This window comes from Stigmatopora argus, chromosome 11, assembly GCF_051989625.1.
Source record: "Stigmatopora argus isolate UIUO_Sarg chromosome 11, RoL_Sarg_1.0, whole genome shotgun sequence".
Taxonomy (NCBI): Eukaryota; Metazoa; Chordata; class Actinopteri; order Syngnathiformes; family Syngnathidae; genus Stigmatopora; species Stigmatopora argus.
This window is the reverse complement of record NC_135397.1, coordinates 1,225,770-1,245,524: the sequence shown is the minus strand read 5'-3', so window position 1 is coordinate 1,245,524 and position 19,755 is coordinate 1,225,770. Positions and strand designations below refer to the sequence as shown.

General features: G+C 41.9%; 1 protein-coding gene across 1 annotated transcript in view; it reads left to right on the top strand.

The window, feature by feature from the left end:
- The window catches only part of lrmda (leucine rich melanocyte differentiation associated), a 235,249-nt gene that overhangs the window by 140,104 nt on the left and 75,390 nt on the right, over positions 1-19,755 (top strand). Inside the window, exons 3-4 of the mRNA XM_077614169.1 lie at positions 12,947-13,073; positions 14,832-14,971. Of these exons, the coding sequence (XP_077470295.1) occupies positions 12,947-13,073; positions 14,832-14,971 (267 nt within the window). The remainder of the gene's footprint in view (positions 1-12,946; positions 13,074-14,831; positions 14,972-19,755) is intronic.

Here is a 19,755-nt window from a genome sequence, read left to right as displayed (position 1 = left end):
TGCTTATAGCAATATGGCCAGCGCTATTGAAAATCAGTATTCATATTTTTCTATTTCTCGATAGCAATTCTATTGTTAGCATTAGCATCCTTTGATAAATGGTGTGTTTGTACTAGAGTTCAAAACACCAATTGTACTTTTTGTTCTAATATTTTTTAAATGTGCTTATAGCAATACAGCCTGCACTATTGAAAATGAGTATTCATATTTTTCTATTTCTTGATAGCAATATTTATATTGTTAGCATTAGCATCCCTTGATAAATGGTGTTTGTACCAGAGCTCAAAACGCCAAGTGTACTTTTTATTCTAGTATTTTTTTTAAATGTGCTTATAGCAATACGGCCCACACTATTGAAAATGAGTATTCATATTTTTATATTTCTCGATAGCAATATTTCTATCATTAGCATTAGCATCCTTTGCTAAATGGTGTGTTTGTACAACAGTTCAAAAGTGTACTTTCTATTCCAGTATTTTTTTAATGGTGCTTATAGCAATACGGCCAGCACTATTGAAAATGAGTGGATGAGTATTTTGTCATTTGACGATACTAGCAATTGCAAGCTTTAGCGTCATTTGATAAATGGTGTGTTTGTACTAGAGTTCAAAACGCCAAGTGTACTCCGCGTAAAGCATGTTCGCGCGATAAAAACACAACTTTCCATCTCTGTCATCTGCATTTGAGCGTTGTCTACTTTGATCAAGCGCGCTGGTACGCACAAGAGGACGTTGATTCCATCCTACAGCTCATTTGCTATTTCTAATCACGCATGTTTCCATGCAACTTTTTGACAAAAAGCTCAACTGACAGCATGACGCTTGATTTGCGGCTCTGTCTTCTTTTTTTTCCCTCTTTTTTTCTCCCCCACTTCCTCCTTCCTTTCCATTTATTTTGACTGCCAGCCCATCAAAGCGACATATCTGTCTGCGTCTTTTGAGCGGCTCGCATCGAATGATAAACACGTGAGTTGCGAACCCGGATCACGCGCCAATTATGCATCGGCGGAGATGTCGAGAAAAATGGAACGTTTAAATTAAAAACGCCTTTCAAACTCGCCCCTGCGTGCCGACGTGCTGCCGTCGGAAAACTGGGACATTCCAAAAAATATGTATAAAAAAATAGCATCTATACCAAAGATTAGATAAATAACATTCCGTTTTTTCCACCTTCGCGCTTGTGTATTCTACTTGTCAATCATTTTCTATAATTAGTCCTCCTGAAGCTTTTACGAGCCTTTACAGTAACTCGATAAACAACGTTTGATTTTAAGTAGATAACAATTATAAGTCAAGTCACAGATGTTATACAAATGTGACAAAATATGACATGAATAAATCAATTAAATTCAATTTAATCCAGTACAACGGATGAATGAATCAGTCAAAAAATATTTGAAAAACAGCAAAATACAAATAGACAAAAATATGTTGTACCTTATATAATAAATATCTTTATATTAACATGGATTCAAGTAAAAATTACAAGTCAAGTAACAGATGTTATACAAACGTGACAAAATATGACATGAATAAATCAATTAAAGTCAATTTAATCCAGTACAATGGATGAATAAATAAGTCAAAAAATATTGGAAAAACAGCAAAATACAAATAGACCATTTAGCCTAAAATATGTTGTACCTTACATAATTTATATTTTTATATAAACATGGATTAAAATAAAAAAAATATAATGTCACTGATACTTTTTTAAAACATTGTGTGTGTGCTAAAGTTTAAAATTGACCTAAAAAATAATGTTTTTATGTATTTCAAGAGGCTGATGAGATGTTTAGGATGAGGCAGGGCTTTGTAGTTTGTTTTTGTGATGACGACAACATGTTTTATAACCAAAAATCCATAAACGGACGATAACGCCATACCCGAAAACGCCGTTCTGTTCAGTTTTGTAGCAACAGATTGTTTTCCGCGAAACCGTTTATGATCCACGACCCGTTAATTGACTCCAACGTGTGTATTATTATCACATCGCCGTCTGGCCTCCACGTTGAGATGATAAAATGATCTCTAAGAAACGAGATCTCTTATTGGATGTCATATTTATCCGTACCTGACGCTAATAATACCACCATGCCATAGAAAAGGAAGCCAATGCCATCCCATAATGATGAAAAACAATAAGACCGAGCCTTTTGATTTCTAGCAACGTTTAGTCGTCACGCCACGAGACTCCGATGCTACATTTGTTATCATTATGCAAATTCACGTCTCCAAAATGATATCTCCGGCTAGCTAAACGCCTTATCATGTTAATTACGCCATGTTTAAAGCCCCCCCCCCCCTCCCCCCAGTCCCGGGAGGTCCCAATTACAGGCCCCACCTGTTATGTGGGCGGGATTTGTTCGCGTTACACGTGTCAAGCCGAGCGCAGGTTTGTCAGGGGAGGAACCCACGGTCGGACCCCTCGCCGGGCGGGGGGCGGGCATTCCGCGAGACCCGAAGAGCGTGGAGACGGCCGCTCTGACAGGAAGGGGAGGGGGGGACAGACGTAGAAACTTTTTAATTAGCACTAATTACCTTTGCGGGAAAACGTCGGGGCTCGAAAGGATTTGTGTCAGCGAGTGGGAGATCAAAGATCGCATTTTAATGGGGACACCGGGGGGGGGGGGGCGGGGGGTGTAATAGGGAGCTGTTTGTGTTGGGGGGGGCGGAGACGCGGGCCGGGTGGTCGCTCGTCTTCTTCGACCAATCACGCGCCTCACCCTGTTTAGTTATGACAATCTCAACTGGCGTGACGTTTAATGCCGGCTAATGAGCTACATTGAATACGCCGCGCATCTCTCGAGAAATGAATAGAGTTGACGTCGCTGCAATTTGATTGGACGCTTACAGTTGTCGGATTGTGAAATGGTCGTTCACTTGGGAAGACGCCAACGGATGGTGCAGAGGTTCTTATGCGGGTGGGCTCGATTCCTTTTCTCCGGGTGTTCCGGATTCCTCAAACCTGTCCAAAACAGGCATGCTAGGCTAATTGAACACGTAAAATTCCTCATAGGTATCTCATCTCATCTCGTTTTCTGAATTGGTTTATCCTCATTAGGGTCGCGGGGGGTGCTGGAGCCTATCCCAGCTGACTCCGAGCCAGAGGCAGGGGACACCCTGAATCGGTGGTTAGCCAATCGCAGGGGACAAGGAGACAAACAACCAATCACTCGTAGCTAGGGCAATTTAGAGTGTTCAATTAGCCTAGCATGCATGTCTTTGGAATGTGGGAGGAAAACGGAGTACCCGGAGGAAACCCACACAGGCCCGGGGGGGACATGCATGACCTGGATTTGAACTCAGGACCCCAGAGCTGTGAGGCCGACACGTTCTCATAGGTATGATTAAGTGTATTCTTGTCTCAATCTGTGATTGGCTGACAAGCATTTTGGGGTGTCCTCTACCGACTGCCCATATTTTCGAACAGCCCAGCGACCCTTGTGAGGATATGTGGGGTGGAAAACGAATGAGTATATAAAACACGTGTCAAAGTGGCGGCCCGGGGGCCAAATCTGGTCCGCCACATCATTTTGTGTGGCCCGGGAAAGTAAATATGAGTGCCGACTTTCTGTTTTAGGATCAAATTAAAATGAAGAGTATAGATGTATATTAAATTGCCTGATTTTCCCCCTTTTAAATCAATAATTGTAATTTTTTTAATCAATTTTTTCTGTGTTTTTAGTTCAAAAATCACTTTGTAAAATCTAAATATATATATATATATATATATATATATATATATATATATATATATATATATATATATATAAAAGCTAAAATAAACATTGTTTTAGATCTATAAAAAAACTGAATTTTCAGGGCTTTTAATCCAGTTCTTTTAATCCATTTATTTAAAAAAATCTAAATATTATATCTAAAATGGTCCAGCCCACGTGAAATCAAGTTGACGTTAAAGCGGCCCGCCAACCAACCCGAGTCCGACACCCTTGATATAAAGAGTGTGTCTTTTGCGTAATAAACTCTATAGAAAATGCTTTTTTTTGTTACCCTTGAAAAGCAGTCCCCTTTTTCCCACTTTGTCCATCATCTCCATCCCTTGACGGCGCCGCGACGACACGCCCCCTCTTTCCCGCATGTCGTGCGCGTCGGCCGCCTCGCGTCACGCTGACAGACATTTCACGGCGGTGGTTTTTAATGCGCGCCTGGACAGGAGCGTGGCAGGGTCATCCATCAGACTTCAAGACAACATCGATCATTTGCCGCGAATGGAGCGCGCGGCTAGTGATTATTTGCTATTAGCTGGATGCTGAGGCATACAAATGGCTGGCAGTTGACAGTTGAACTCACTCACATGTGATGCGGGACGCCCCCCTTCTCACCGGCGCCCCCTCTGAGGGAAACGCTTGACAGGCGCACAACGCCGCCCGCTATCCTTCCGCACAGATAGCGTTCTTTTGCTAGCTTATTAGACACGAGCGTTAGGCAGTTTCCCCCTTCTCTCTTGCCCAATAATTCCAGTCGGCGCGTTTTGACTGAGTTTGATAACGCTAATCGAGCCCGTGTTAGCATGCACGTTTGCTCTTTTACTTTTTGGCGGAATTGACACCGTCGCTGAACCGATTCACTTTTGGCGGCGTTGTATGAAGTCGCTTTACGCGGGTTAAGAAATTCTCAAAGCACTTTAGGCCTGTTGAAATTTTAAAATGGTTACTTTTGTTGCAATAATTCAACTTTTTTTTAGTAGATTCATCGTAAAAGTGCAATTTTAGTCCTCTTAAACTGGGCATTATGTAAGAGTTGTAAACCGCGAAGTAGGATCACCCCTATTTTAAAAAATATAAAAATTAAAAACAGTGCTGAGTCCTAGTAGTAATTACAAAAAATCCCTCAGAAAAAAATCAGCGATGTCGTGAAGCCGCGATATTCGAGGGATTACTGTACTTCCTTGAACTGTCATGTCCTCTACACTCTCAATATTTGATTATGTTGGCAGTACCATGTTTGGCCACTAGTCTGAAGTAGGGTCACCCCTATTTTAAGAAATTAAAAACAGTGCTGATTCCTAGTAGTAATTACAAAAAAAATCCCTCAGAAAAAAATCAGCGATGTCGTGAAGCCGCAATATTCGAGGGATTACTGTACTTCCTTGAACTGAACATGTCATGTCCTCTAAACTCTCAATATTTGATTCTGTTGGCAGTACTATGTTTGGCCACCAGTCTAAAATAGCAGATATCTAGATGATTTGTTATGTTCCCTTCCCTCAAGGATTTCAGGGGTGCTGGAGATGGCTATAGCCAATCAACCTTCCCCATACTCGATCACATCTACTGACAGTGCGTCGTGTTCAATCTGCATGTTTTTGCGATCCGGCAAAACGCGTGACCGGATGATTCTGAACCTGACAAGACCGCCTGTCAAGTTCTCCCAGGGCCGGCCGGGCTTGATCTCGGGGTCGTTATCGAGACGGGGAATGCGGGAATGCGGGAATCCGAGGCCAGGCCACGTTGACCTCGGTGCGGCGTCTCTGATTTGTTCCGGCCCTGGCTCTCGCCCTCGCTCTAATATTCCCGCGTGTAGATTGACGACATCCCGTCCGATTGGCCGCGTTATCGGCTCCTCCGTCACCGCTAATGGCGCCGGGAGAGAATATTAACCTGGCCATGAAAGGGGGAGGGGCTATCCCAATGTTTTCTATGAGTTGGTCTATTTTTGTAGTTGTTGATTTTAATGGTTTTAAGGTGAAAGGCCGTTTGCAGAAATACTTTTTGAATGTTTAGTTGGTTCATTTTTCAGAAATGTATAAAAATGTAATTGTGAATTTGTTCTAATAGCCAAAAAGAGCAAAAAAAACTGAGCTTTATTGGGTATAATACGGTATACAGTCTTCCCTCGATTATCACGATTTCACTTATCGCGAATTCACTTTTTAGATTTTGTTCTGCTATTAATCATTCTTTTTTAAAAGTTTATAGAAACTCATAACTCGAGTTGAAACTCATAAGTGGAAGTCACTCTTGCTACTAGGTCTCAGCACAAAAAGTCATAACAGGGGTGACCCTACTTTGCGATTTTTCAATTTTCATGGCCAATTTTGGTCGCCTACTTCGCGATTTTTCCATTTTCACGGCCATGTTTGGTCACTTACTTCGCAATTTTTCAATTTTCACGGCCATATTTGGTCAACTTTTCTAGTTCCGTTTCACCGATTCGCTTTAATTTGCCGTTTGTCGGAGATGACGCCACCTCATGCAAACTTGAATCGGACACGTTGCTTCCAATCGCCGACTGGCTTCTTTACGCGTTTTTTTTTTGCCCATCAGGATCGAGTACGGCACCGATTAAGAGCCGAAGCGTATAAAAGAATGCTGGCGGCGCCTGGTGGGCTCTCTTAATGATTTGCATCGCCATTAATAGTCATTTTCGGCCGCCTACAGTAAGAAAGAGACGCGTAATCCCGTTGCCGAGTGTGAATTGACGGGCTTTGGCGAGGACGGCTGGATGTGTGATCTTGAAATGACTGCCACCTGAGGGCCGCCACCCTCGTCTCCGGGTGAGAAAGTGCCGCGTGCGCCGTAGCGAGACGGCTTGGGGGGGCCCGGGACTGATAATGGCGTAGCTAATTCGCCGTCGCCGTCGGGGACGCGTGCACAGAAAGGAAGGGAAGGCCGGCGGGGAAAGACCCGACCGCATCCGTTTGTGTGGAGGTGGAAACAAAATTGCAAAGGGCTCGTCTGAAAATTCATTAGTTTCACATGTCTTTTGGTTTTGTTAATCCACAAATGGCTTTTGATGTTGTATTTTGGGTTGTATTCCGAGGGTTCGGTGGTGGGCGGGGCCGGTTTGGGCCACGGGCAATGTGGGCGGCGGCTCAGGGCGCCACCTATTTGGGGGCGCGTGGAAATGTGTTGCTCGGTTGATTAGGGGCTTTTTGAGGGAAATATTTTCCTGCAGGCAGATTTGTTTGGAAACTGTCAGATGTCGGTATTTAGTTTTACGGAAATGTGGTCAATTGGACTATCGTGGTTTGACTTTTGGCGGTTGATGGACATTTTCTCTTTGTTCTGCAGATTTTGTTTAATTGAATGTTAATATATATTACTGCTGGCTAGCAGTACTAACATTTTTAACCGCAATCAATCACATGCGGTCCATAGTTTACTTCGAATGACATTTTTTTAGCATTTTAAATGCTAAAATGATGATCTTCATATTACAACTGCCTTATAAAACGTCAGGGAAGATGACATGTACGTATTCAGGTACAATTTTTGCATTATACATAGGCATATCCGCAGATCCTTCCTCCCATCAGCTGTCAGGCTCTTTAACAAAAGAAAGTGTTAAGACCTACCGTATGCATGCATATACATCTATGTGTATGTATGTATATATGTGCTAATTTATGTATGTGTGTATGTATGTGTATAGGTGTATGTACACGTGTATGTGTATGTATATGTATGTACACGTGTGTATGTATATGTATGTTTATATATATATCTATCTATCTATCTATATATATATATATATATATATATATATATATATATATATATATGCACGCACACAGGCATACATATATATATATACTTCAGAGACACCCTTATTTATTTATACATTTATTCATGTATTTATTTATTAACTTACTTATTGCCTATCTATTTATGTCTAAAATGAATTTCCTATTTCTGCATCCTCACCCTCTTGCTACAGTGACAACGAAATTTCCCGAATACGGGATGAATAAAGTTATCCAATCCAATATTTAAAATTTTATCAGGGAAACTAGCACTTTTGAATCATGTCCAATTCATTCCACTAAAAAAAGTGTCACATAATGCAAAAAAACTATCGCAAATGCGTCGGAATATTTCTTAACTATTTGGGCGTCCCTGCCCATATTCATCTCTCTATTAAGTTTATTAAGTTGTGCCTGGCCCGGGTCCGTCCGGGTCCACCTGGGTCCGCCCCGGGTCTCCCATTCATTCTGTTAGCTTATCCTGGCAGGCAATCTCAAGTGCTATGGGAATAGTCCATTATGCACACATGAAGGCCACGATGGCAAGCGCTATTGGTCAATTCCCGAATACGGGATGAATAAAGTTATCCAATCCAATCCAATCCAATTCATCAAACGTTTATCTCTCGCCCTCTGAACGGGAGCTGGCCCTTTTTTTTTTTTACCGTGGCTCTGCCGAGTTGGCCCCTCCGTCGGGGGTGACGTTTCAAGGTATTTCGTCGTCGTCTGAGCCAGGGGTGTCCAAACTTTTGCATTTGCCAGGGCCTTCGGCGAAAAGGTCGCGCGTGATCCCACCCGGCAACGCATGAGAAAAAACTCCGGTTAAAGCACGTCAAGCGGCCCAAGCCGCCATTTTTCTTAGCGCCGCGCTCCGGGATACGCGAGGCCGGAACGACATTTCAGCCAATAACGTCGGAGGGTTGTCGAGCGGCGGTTCATCCATCACGCCGTCCGCGTCGGTATCCGTCCGATCGATCGATGGGCTCCGCCGTCCTCGCCTACTTTGTCATCATCATCTTCAACTTGACACTCTGTTCCGAATGAATATTTCTATTGTTGTTGTCAGCGGGACTCGATTTCGCACGTGACGCGTACGTGACGCACCGGGTCGCGTTGCGCTCGCAAAGCGGAGATCGTTAGCGTAACGGATTAGCCGCGATAGTCAGGCGGATGATAATTATGCCAAGGAGAGAGTGATTCATGGGCTCACCTCGTCAAAGGCGAAAGGCAATAACGGCACTTTGAACTACGCATAACATAAATCCCAGCGCATGTTTTATCGTAATGACTTGGCAAATTCAATGAAATGCTATTATTATTATTAGCGGCGAATAGAATGAGATCTGAAGACAAGAGCTATTTCAAAGGATATTTTGGGTCGGTGTTAATTTCTCACAAAGATTAGGGTTGTATATTTTGCTGTGTACATTTTAACATGCTGTAAAAATATATATAAGTATAAAAAATGTAGGCACTAAACTTAAGGTTAGGATAGGCTGCTTCCCACTTGAGTCATTATTTTTACCTATTTATTTATGATACCACTTATTCATGTTCACTAATCTATGTTGACTACTTATTTATTGATTATTTCTTTGTTGTTGTGACCTTCCCTACTTATTTATTTTTTTGACTACTTATTTATGTTGACTATGTTTAGTATGTTGACTACTTATTTATTGACCACTTATTTATTGACCACTTATTTATTGACCACTTATTTATTGACTACTTATTTATTGACTACTTATTTATTGATTATTTCTCTGTTCATTTGTTTGTTTGTTTTTATTTGTGAACTTCCCTACTTATTTATGTTTTTGACTACTTATTCATGTTGACTACTTATCTATTTTGACTACTACTTATTTATTATGTTGGCTACTTATTTATTGACTACTTATTTATTGATTATTTCTCGGTTTATTTGTTTGTTGTTATTTTTGCACTTCCCAACTTATTTATATTTTTTATTACTTATTTATGTTGACTACTTATTTACGTTGACTACTACTTATTTAGTACGTTGACGACTTATTTATTTTCTACTTATTTATTGATTATTTGTGTTTTTTGTTGTTGTTGTTTCTTTACTTCCCTCCTTATGTTTTTGACTACATATTATGTTGACTACTTATTTCTTCATAACTTATTTATTGATTATTTATTAGGTATTGGCGTTATTTAATTGTCTATTTGTTGTTGTTATTGTGCACTTTGCGGTGAGGCTTTAAATCTCATTAGACTTGTATAAGGACAAACAGAGTATTCAATTCAATTCAAAATATTCGACTAACACCCTTTTTATACCCAATGGTCGTTTTTATGCAATTTTTCAAACGGCATATATTGTTTTAATTCCACTGCACAGTGCGACTAGTGTACCTAACTTGACGTGCAGTCCTGAAAAAAAATCAAACATGCAATTAATTTGCAAGTGTAATTGGCGTTCATGTGTAGTTTGGCACGGCGTTGGAAAAACACGACTTTGCTTGCCAATCTTCAACTTTTGCCACATGCAAACGCGCTTGCGCGCCGGAATCCCGCGGGTTACGTTATTAGCTGCTTGGTTAAGGGGGGACACGGGGGTGGGGAGCCTTATTAATTGTTGTTTTCTCGTCAGCGCCGGCTGATTTAATCAGTTGAATTCACAGCCGAGGGAGTGAGCCGCCCCTAAATCCCAAGAACTGCTCACAGATTGAAGACCAGAACGCTTCGCCAGTTTTTTCTCCGCGGATTTTCCATCGGTGCTCGACTCCCAATCGGCGTAAAGTTAAAAAAATGTCAAATTAGCCTTTTTTGCGCTGTTAGCAACACTAAAAACTCATTGTCTCATCTCATTTTCGGAACCGCTTTATCCTCATGAGGGTTGCGGAGGGTGCTGGAGGCAATCCCAGCTGTCTCCGGGTCGGAGGAACAAGGAGACTAATAACCAATCACTCAAAGCTAGGGCAATTTAGGGTGTCCAATCAGTCGAGCATAGGTGTTTTTGGAATGTGGGAGGAAACCGGAGTACCCGGAGGAAACCCACGCAGGCCCGGGGTAGCACAGGTGAACCGACCTGGACTTTAGCATAGTAATATTTTTACTCGATTAGATTAAAACGTCGTATTCGGGAAATTTCCTTAGTTGCAGTAGCAAGCACAGACACAGAAGACATTGTCGACCTAGCTAAAAAAACTGGAGCCACAAACAGGAAATCCACAAGGAGTGGAAATTCTGCAGACTGTACTCGTTTGTGAAGAAGAAACGCTACTTGATCCATTTTTTTTCTTCATCTAAGGTTCTACTTTGTTAAAATCTATGGGTTTTTGGTTCAGCAACTCAATTCATAGAAAATAACCGTCAGGAAGTCAAGAGTTTTACGATGATGGGATACTTTTGGTCAATTTTAAACACTTCTTCAAGCGGACATTTCAGTCTTTTTTTTAATCTCGTCATATTGTCGCTGTCTTTTAGCGTGACGAACGTTCCACACTTTGCGCCGCGTCCCATTTGCAGATTGTCACGATAAAGTTCTCCGATGGGCGCAAGTCAGAATTTTTTTAACGTCGCATCTCTTAAGACGTCAACGGAGAACGGAGACGTACTTTTGTAGAGTAGCGGCTCCTCCTCCTCCGACGTCGTCGTTATTGACGAATAAAAACGCCATTAGGGATGCTCTTTAGATTGCAAAATCTATCGCGGGGTCGCGCGTCTGAATTTGATTTAAGTGGCCATAAAGGCGGCTAGGACACGTCCGCGCCGTGTTGAAGGATTGGACAGCACACTCGGCCATTTTGCTGCTTTTACAGCTTGAACTTTGCACGGTCCTAATATCAGTCCCGACACCGCCCTTCGTCATGTTTACGATGAGGGCGCCAATGTCTGGGTGCGCGAGGACGGTGGGGGTGGGCAGAAATGCGCGCTGTCACTTTAAGGGAGGGATGGCAAACATGCTGCTCTCGAGCCGTATACGGCTCAAGGCTAAAACGAAGGCGGCTCTTTGCTCCTTATGATATTTTGTATAGACTGTGCCTCGTTTCCTCAGTTTTACTCTCTCTTAAAACACACCCAAATTCATCAGTGCCCATTAAAAACCCAAAAATAAATTACATTTAAAAAAGAAATTATATTTAAAAAATAAATTCTATTTACAAAAATAGATTATATCTAAAGAATAAATTATATGTAAAAAATAAATTTTATTTCAAGAATAAATTATATGTAAAAAACAAATCATATTTAAAAAACAAATTATATTTAAAAAAGAAACTATATTTAATAAAGAAACTATATTTAAAAAAAGAAATTATATTTAAAAAATAGATTATATTTAAAAAAGAAATGATATTTAAAAAAGAAATTATATTTAAAAAATAAATTGTTTAAAAAAGAAATTATATTTAAAAATATATATATATTTAAAAAATAAATCGTATTTAAATATAAATATATATATATATATTTAAAAAATAAATTATATTTAAAAAATAGCGGTGGCCTGGCAGATGAGTGGTTAGCGCGTCAGCCTCACGGTTCTCGGGTCCCGAGTTCAAATCCAGGTCGATCGGAGTTTGAATGTCCTGCCCGAGCCTGCGTGGGTTTTCTCCAGTTTCCTCCCACATTCCAAAAACATGCATGCTAGGCTAATTGTATGCTAAATCACTCCTAAGTATGAGTGTGAGCGGTCATTTGTCTCCTCTTGCCCTACGATTGGCTGGCCACCGATTCAGGGCGTCCCCCGCTGGGCTCCAGCACCCCCCGCGACCCTTGTGATGATAAAGCAGTTACAAAAAAAAAGAATGAACATGTAAAAAAAATACCTTGGCAGATTGGATTGTTATTTTGTAAAGGGAAGAAAGTGTTATGGTGAATAATCCAGTTTCAATTGTTTGTTTTTATGTGGGTGTGTCCGTCTGTCTTATCTCTTTGACTCTGACACTTTAACATTTTTTTATCTTTGCGTCCAAGTCGTCGACCAGCCCTTGCTTTAAGTCTTTTCCAAGGGAAAAAAAAAAGTTGTCCTCCCATTGGGGCGCGCGATGGCCGGCGTGTTGGGCTTCCTGTGTGAAAATGATGGATGACAAGTTAAATTTGTGTCTGGGGAGTGAAGGTGAACTGTGACAGAGTGATTTGTCTTGGGAATGGAGGCTGGGGGTCAGGCCAAGCCAAAGCGGGCGCCTCAAGGCACAAGACATTGACAAATTCATCCTGCCCGCCGCATTTCTGAAGCCTTTTGTTTTGAATCCTGGCTACTCACAAGTGACCCCCATCCCTCATCCTGCCAGCCTCCCTCTGAACGATGCCTGCCTGGCCATGCCAGGGGGAAAGCTTTAGCGCCCCTAATTCTTGTCACCGGCCCCCTTCTACCGCACTGACGGGCCGGGACGTAAACTCTTTCAGCGTGTGAAATATTTATCTCCCGGCGTAACCCCGTCTTTTTTTTCTCCCCCCCCCTCCGGCTTTATCGTTCCAGGTCCCTGGCGGGTCTCAAAACGTTCACCGAGCTGGAAGAACTGGTGGTGGACAACAATCTGCTGGGGAACGACCTCCGGTTGCCAAGGTTACCCGGCCTGCACACCTTGACGCTCAATAAGAATAAGATATCCTTTGGAAAATGTGGGGAGATGCAGGTGTTTTGGGGTTTTTTGAGGTACCTTGAGAAGCGTGGAGTGTGGAGGACTTCCACTGGGGAGTCGTTTCTGAGCCACAGGGACCTCTAGTGGACTTAAATTTTAGGTTAATAATAAGGGCGTTTTATCAAAGAGAATGGCGTTGAATCGGTAACGAGCTGTTTTTTTGGTTTTGGGATGTCGAGATGCTTTTTAAGATCTGAAATTCGCCTTTTTTATATTAGATTCACTTGGAGATGAATGTTTTTTTTAGATTGAAGCTAGATGTACACAGTGCTAATGACGTGATATCTTTTTAAAAACTTGGCGTTTTAACATTAGAAAGAGAAATGATTGATATCGACCACTTTTTCTTAAGCAGAATTTAAACCGGCTGACTGAAGTAAAAAAAATGAATAAATCCTAAGATTTATCGGCTAACGCAGTTTTTTTCTTTTCTATGAAGCAAGCTAAGAACACTATGTTGATATCTTAATTCAAACAATCATTTTCTTCACTGTCCCCTCAATTTGCTCGTTTGAAAATGCGTCGATAATATTTCGCATAAAAACCAGTTTGTGAAATAATCCTGATTTAATCCAAAATGACCTTTTATACAATTATTTATATTTACACTAGTGAAACAAACTTCAGAAAAAAATAGAAAATATCCAAAGGCAAATTTCAATCAAAAGTCAATTTATCACATTGCATTATTTCTCCTATAAATAAAAAAATGTATTGCCAAAAATATATATAAAGTACACTTTTTGATTATTCTATATTTAGATATATGCGACTGAAATTTTGAAGAAAAACAAGCATAAAAGTCCAGAAATTCAAATAATTATGAATTACATTCCAAAAAAACACCTTCCTAGAACAAAAGAGAGCATAAAAGTTATTAAAAATGACCATAAATAATTCAATTCAGCACATTAGAATATTTGTGTTCATCCACAAGAACCACATAATTAGACTTCATTAATTAGCAATCTTACTTTGTGGTGGCTAACCGATTAGCCATTGTTTTTGCTAATAACCCTCCCCTACGGCTTTAATGTTATGCTACGCTAAGATAGCTTTTTTTCCAAATTGGGGGAAATAAAATACATATTTTCCTTCTTGAATACATTTCCAAGGTCTCGCATTGAAACCTAGCAAAAACGGCTAACTCGCCCGCTAACGCTAAGCTCCCTCCTCGGTTTCCGAACCGTTTTCGTCCCCGTTTATCCCCCAAATCTTTCCACCTGCGCGCACTTCCAGAGTCAACACTAAAAACGCGGGGCGCCCGGGACGGGGCGAAGTGGCGGGCGCATGCTAATAGGCCAATTATGTACATCCTGTGGTGGCGCGCTGCCATTTGGTAGCTGGAGCGCGGCATTAGCGCCGTTGTATTTTGACACTTTGGGGGCTCCATTTTCCAAGTGAATGTATTAGTGATGAATGCGCCCGCTTTAGGGGCTGTTTGTTTTTTCCCGGCATGGGCGAAAAGTTTTCGGGAAGCGCCGGCTGTCGGAACCGCAGGGCATCCATCATTTTGTCACCGTTCCGGCCACCTAGCAAACCGAGATGATGAGGGGAAGGGCGGCCAAACGGTGTCACCCGCGGTTTTTTCAATCGCTCCTGTGTGACTGGCGCGAAGCCGGCCGGCCGGACGCTGACTGGCGCCTTTGAGCGCTGAAGCGTTTGCGGGCTAATGCTAATGTAATTAACGGCGTATGGTCCTTGACGTCCGACCTTTGACACCTGACTGATATTGAGGCCCTGCTGGAGCACTTGGCGGAAGCGGCGCCCTCGTTGGAGTATCTCAGTTTGCTGGGTAACGAGGCCTGCCCTAATCAGTTGGTCAGCCCAGATAACGATGAAGATGACTACCAGAGATACAGGTGCGTCCCGTCTTTGTACGTATGTTCTCCTACGACAAGGGTGTCAGACTCGGTCGGGTTGGTTCGCGGGACGCTTTAACGTCAACTTGATTTCACGTGGGCCGGACCATTTTAGATATAATATTTTGATTTTTTTTTGATAAATGGATTCAAAGAACTAGATTAAAAGCCCTGAATATTCAGTTTTTTATAGATCTAAAACAATGTTTATTTTAGCTTTCTTAAAAAATATTTTTAGATTTAAAAAATGATTTTGGAAGTAAAAACACAGAAAAAATGGATTAAAAAATGACAATTATTGATTTAAAAGAGGGAAAATAAGGAAATTTAATATACATCTATACTCTTCATTTGAATTTGATCCTAAAACAGAAAGTTGGGACTCATGATGTACTTTCCCGGGCCACATAAAATGATGTGGCGGACCAGATTTGGCCCCCGGGCCGCCACTTTGACACAAGTGGTCTAGTCCAAGGGTGTCAGACTCGAGTTGGTTCGCGGGCCGCTTTAACGTCAACTTGATTTCACGTGGGCCGGAACATTTTAGATATAATATTTAGATTTTTTATAATTTATAAATGGATTAAAAGAACTGGATTAAAAGCCCGGAATATTCAGTTTTTTATAGATCTAAAACAATGTTTATTTTACCTTTTTAAAATATATTCTTCGATTAGACGAAATGATTTTTGAACTAAAAACACAGAAAAAATGGATTCCACAGCCACAAACGTGTCATCAGGTCGACTCTGAATGCTAACTTGCCTGCTAATGCACCCTTTAACAAAGCCCCCTTTACATTGAATTGGAACTAACCCAAAATAACCTAGATAAAAGTTGTTCTCGAACCCTTCCCGTCGCTACTCGGTAGCGTTTTGTAAGTCACGTATCCGACTTTGCCGTGTTCCCTCTAAACATTTCCCAAGTAAACTGCGGATGGGACCGCACGGCCTTAAAAGCTTTGTCACGCGGACCCTCTCCACACTCCATTTTGCAAAATGGATTTCATGTGTGACTACTCCCCACCGCAAATGAGTGTTTACTAGCCCGCCTTAGCGTAGCAGCGGATGCATTAAACATCACGGCGGGCCCCTCGCCATGCAATATGACCACCATTTGTCAGGGTCCTTCACGTGAAATGTGATAAAAGGCGAAAAGCATACTCTCTTTTGTCTGTTTTAGCCCTAAGTGCTTGTTTCTGACTCTGTGTTGCCCATGAATCATTTAGCGCACGTGCCTCTCTCTTGAATAATATTCACCTCCCTTTTTGTCTTCCTTTCACTTTGCTGACGACGCCGGCTTTCCCGTGCCGCGTGCCGCTCTCCGCCGCTCGCGTCTGAGTGACAACGTCTGCGTCGGCGTAATGTAATATTCATCGCGTGTCACATCGTCAAATGTCAATTTGAGCGCCACGTAGATTCCGTGTCTGACAAGGTTAGGCCGCGCGCGGGGCGACGACGGTCGGACGGACGGACGGCCGGCCGGCCGGCCGACCGGCGATAAATAGTCGGGCGGTGCCCCGGGAGCTCTCGGACCCTCGAGTAGAGCAAGGGTGTCGGACTCGGGTTGGTTCGCAGGCCGCTTTAACGCCAACTTGATTTCACGTGGGCCTGACCATTTTAGATATAATATTTAGATATTTTTTTGTATAAATGGATTAAAAGAACTGGATTAAAATCCCTGAAAATTCATTTTTTTATAGATCTAAAACAATGTTTATTTTAGCTTTAACGGAACGGAAAACGAACAAATAAATTGAAGATTAGCAATCCGACTGCCAGATTACAAACTTCTCCGCCTTTTTAAAGTCTCAAATGAGAGCGGACTCGGGTCGACCGGTACTCGGACGTTTGGTCGCCGGACTTTTGGTCGCCCGGAAGGTTATTGATAATTACCATTTTACATTTGTTGCTCAAATTCCCTAAATACAAACTGCGATTTATTATTTTGGCATATCAATGCCCTATTAATTACAGTGGTACCTCGTCATACGACCGTTCGTCATACGGAATGCTCGTCTTACGGGGGAAATTTCGATCGAATAATTCGCCCGTGATGCGGTCAAAATTTCATTATGCGACCAAGCCGGGTCGCCATGGCATTTTTTTGTTTTTGCATCTCTTTCGTGTAAAAAATATGTCTACGAGCACTGGTGGGCGGACTTTGCATTTCCACACGCGTTTTCCCCCCACTTGGTCTACATTTACATACCAGGTAAACAATACGTATTACAATGGATCGGCAAAGTTTTGCTAAGAAAAGGCGACCGTTGACAATGGACATGAAACGCGAAATAATTGAAAAACATGAGCGTGGGGTACGTGTTACCGAGCTCGCTCGGCAATACGAGAGGAATACGTCAACCATATCCTCCATCCTTAAGCAGAGGGACGCAATTAAGGAGAAGAGGCCGACCAAAGGACTATCTATCATTTCCCACCGGCGCAGTGACATTCACGACGAGATGGACAGCCTTATTTTATTGTGGATAAAAGATAAACAATTAGCAGGAGATAGCCTGGCCGAGTGTACCATTTGTGAAAAAGCCAGCCGAATTTACATAGATATGATATCAACGAAAGGAGAGCCTTCAACAACTTCACAAACATTTAAAGCGAGTCATGGCTGGTTCGAAACATTTAAAAAACGATCTGGAATACACTCTGTAATCCGACACGGAGAAGCGGCGAGTTGCAATTCGAAAGCTGCGGTGGAATTTATTAAGACATTTGCCTTGATTATCGCCCAGGAAAATTACACCCCCCAGCAAGTTTTCAACTGCGATGAAACTGGTCTTTTTTGGAAAAAATGCCCAGGCGGACAGGATTTAATCGACCTACAGGAGCGTGAACATTTGTTGCCGGAACTTAGTAGCGAGGAGGCGGTGGAATAGATATCAAAAACATGCTCGCGAAGTGGCAAGAGGTTTCGGATTTTATTGAAAAGACTCACCCTGACAAACTGGCAAGTGGTCGCGCATCATCGTATTATGATGACATTTGTATTCGACATTATCGAAATATTTTGAAGGGTAGACAAAAACAAACAACGCTTGATGCGTTTGTTTTGAAGACTTCCGCGGAGCGGCCAGGTGGTGTCAACCCGTAGAACTAAGTAAGGTAAAAAAGATTACAACTAATTTAGAATTTAGTTTTGTTTGAAGTTACATTAAAGGTTGAGTGTCTGTTTTTTTAGTTATCCAAGTTAATTTAAATTTGTTTGTTCGTTTAAGAGTGCAATGTTGCCGTGGAGAAAGTCACCCCGAACAGCCCCCCCCCCCCCCCCCCCCCCCTCCGCCTCCGTGTGTGTTGTTCTCTCCCCTCCGCGAAATGTGTCTAATTTTACTCCTATTAAACACATTATTACTATCAAACCACTCGTTATTTATTACTTTGTTAATAGATGGTGAATTATAAGAAATAAAACATGTTTTCCAATCCAATATCCTGTTTTTGGTGTTTTCTTCAGATAGTTGGAACGAATTAATTTGTTTCCCATTCATTTCAATGGGAAACTTTACCTCGAGTTACGAGAAACTTGTCATACGAGCTCAGTCCCGGAACGGATTAAGATCGTATGTCGAGGTACCACTGTATTAGGCTAAAGAAAAGCTCCAAATTTCCCAGACTTTTACTGTTTTTTGTTGGAAAACTTGTTAAGACCCTGCCTGACTGACGTCGCTTCTTAAAGGGACAACGCATGTACATACAAACTCTTATACGTCGGCTCAGTGAAACTGCTCAGGGCCATTATTGGCTTTTATTGATGCGTACACCGTGTTGTTTTACCTTGTTTTGGCGCCGGAAGTTTGGTCGCCGCACGTTTGGGTCCGGGCGACCAAACGTCCGGCAACCAAAGTCCGGCGACCAAATGTCCGGCGACCAAACGTCCGGTCAGGGGGTCGACCAATCACGTTACAGTACAAAATAGCCCAGGTAAAACTTGCGATTGAACCGTCGTCACATTCCCGGCGTCCCCCACCTGTCTCCTCCCCTCCCTGGCCTCCCACATGTCCTTTTTTTGGTCCCGACACGGCGCTTCCTTCTCCTCTCCCCGCCAAGCCGCGAAACGCCGTGTTGTCATCGATGTATTCCCGTCATTATCTGTTGACGTTTGTCTCCCGGCCGGCCCATGAAAGACGGAATGTGTCTGAAAGAGATGGCGACGGAATGACAGCTCCGCCAGCGTGCGTCTCCTTTCATGCTATTTGCGTGTCCGACTCCTTCTCGTCACCGTTGAAGGTTATTACCTTCAAGGAAACATCATTAACGTTAATTTGGCATCCGTTTTATACGGGCGTAAAGACGCCGTCTTTGCTGGATGTGTGCGTTTTACCGTTTTTATTTTTTTTTTTTTACAATCGCCTTGATTAGAAAAACGATGCACTGAATCGAGTCAAACATGATTTGCGTAACGTTTGTCTTTGGATATAATTGACAATATCCTTTAAATACCTTTTTTTTTAATCGTGGGAATTCTTATCTTAGTTTAGATTGTGTTTGTTGGTATATTTTCTTCCATAAACTGAGCACACTAGTAAAACATAACAAAAACTGATTTAAAATATACTAGGCTATTCTATAAATGTAATTGAAATGGAAACAGTGAGTGTATTTTGAATATTTATATTAGATTCATGCTTGTAATTATGATTAGCACTACCCTATTAATAACTGTCAAGTCAACTATGGAGAAGATATGTCTGCCCCTCCTCCAGACCAACAGGGGGCAGAAAAGAAAACTCAATCAAACTCTCCTCACCTCATTTCCTGCCTGAGGTCATA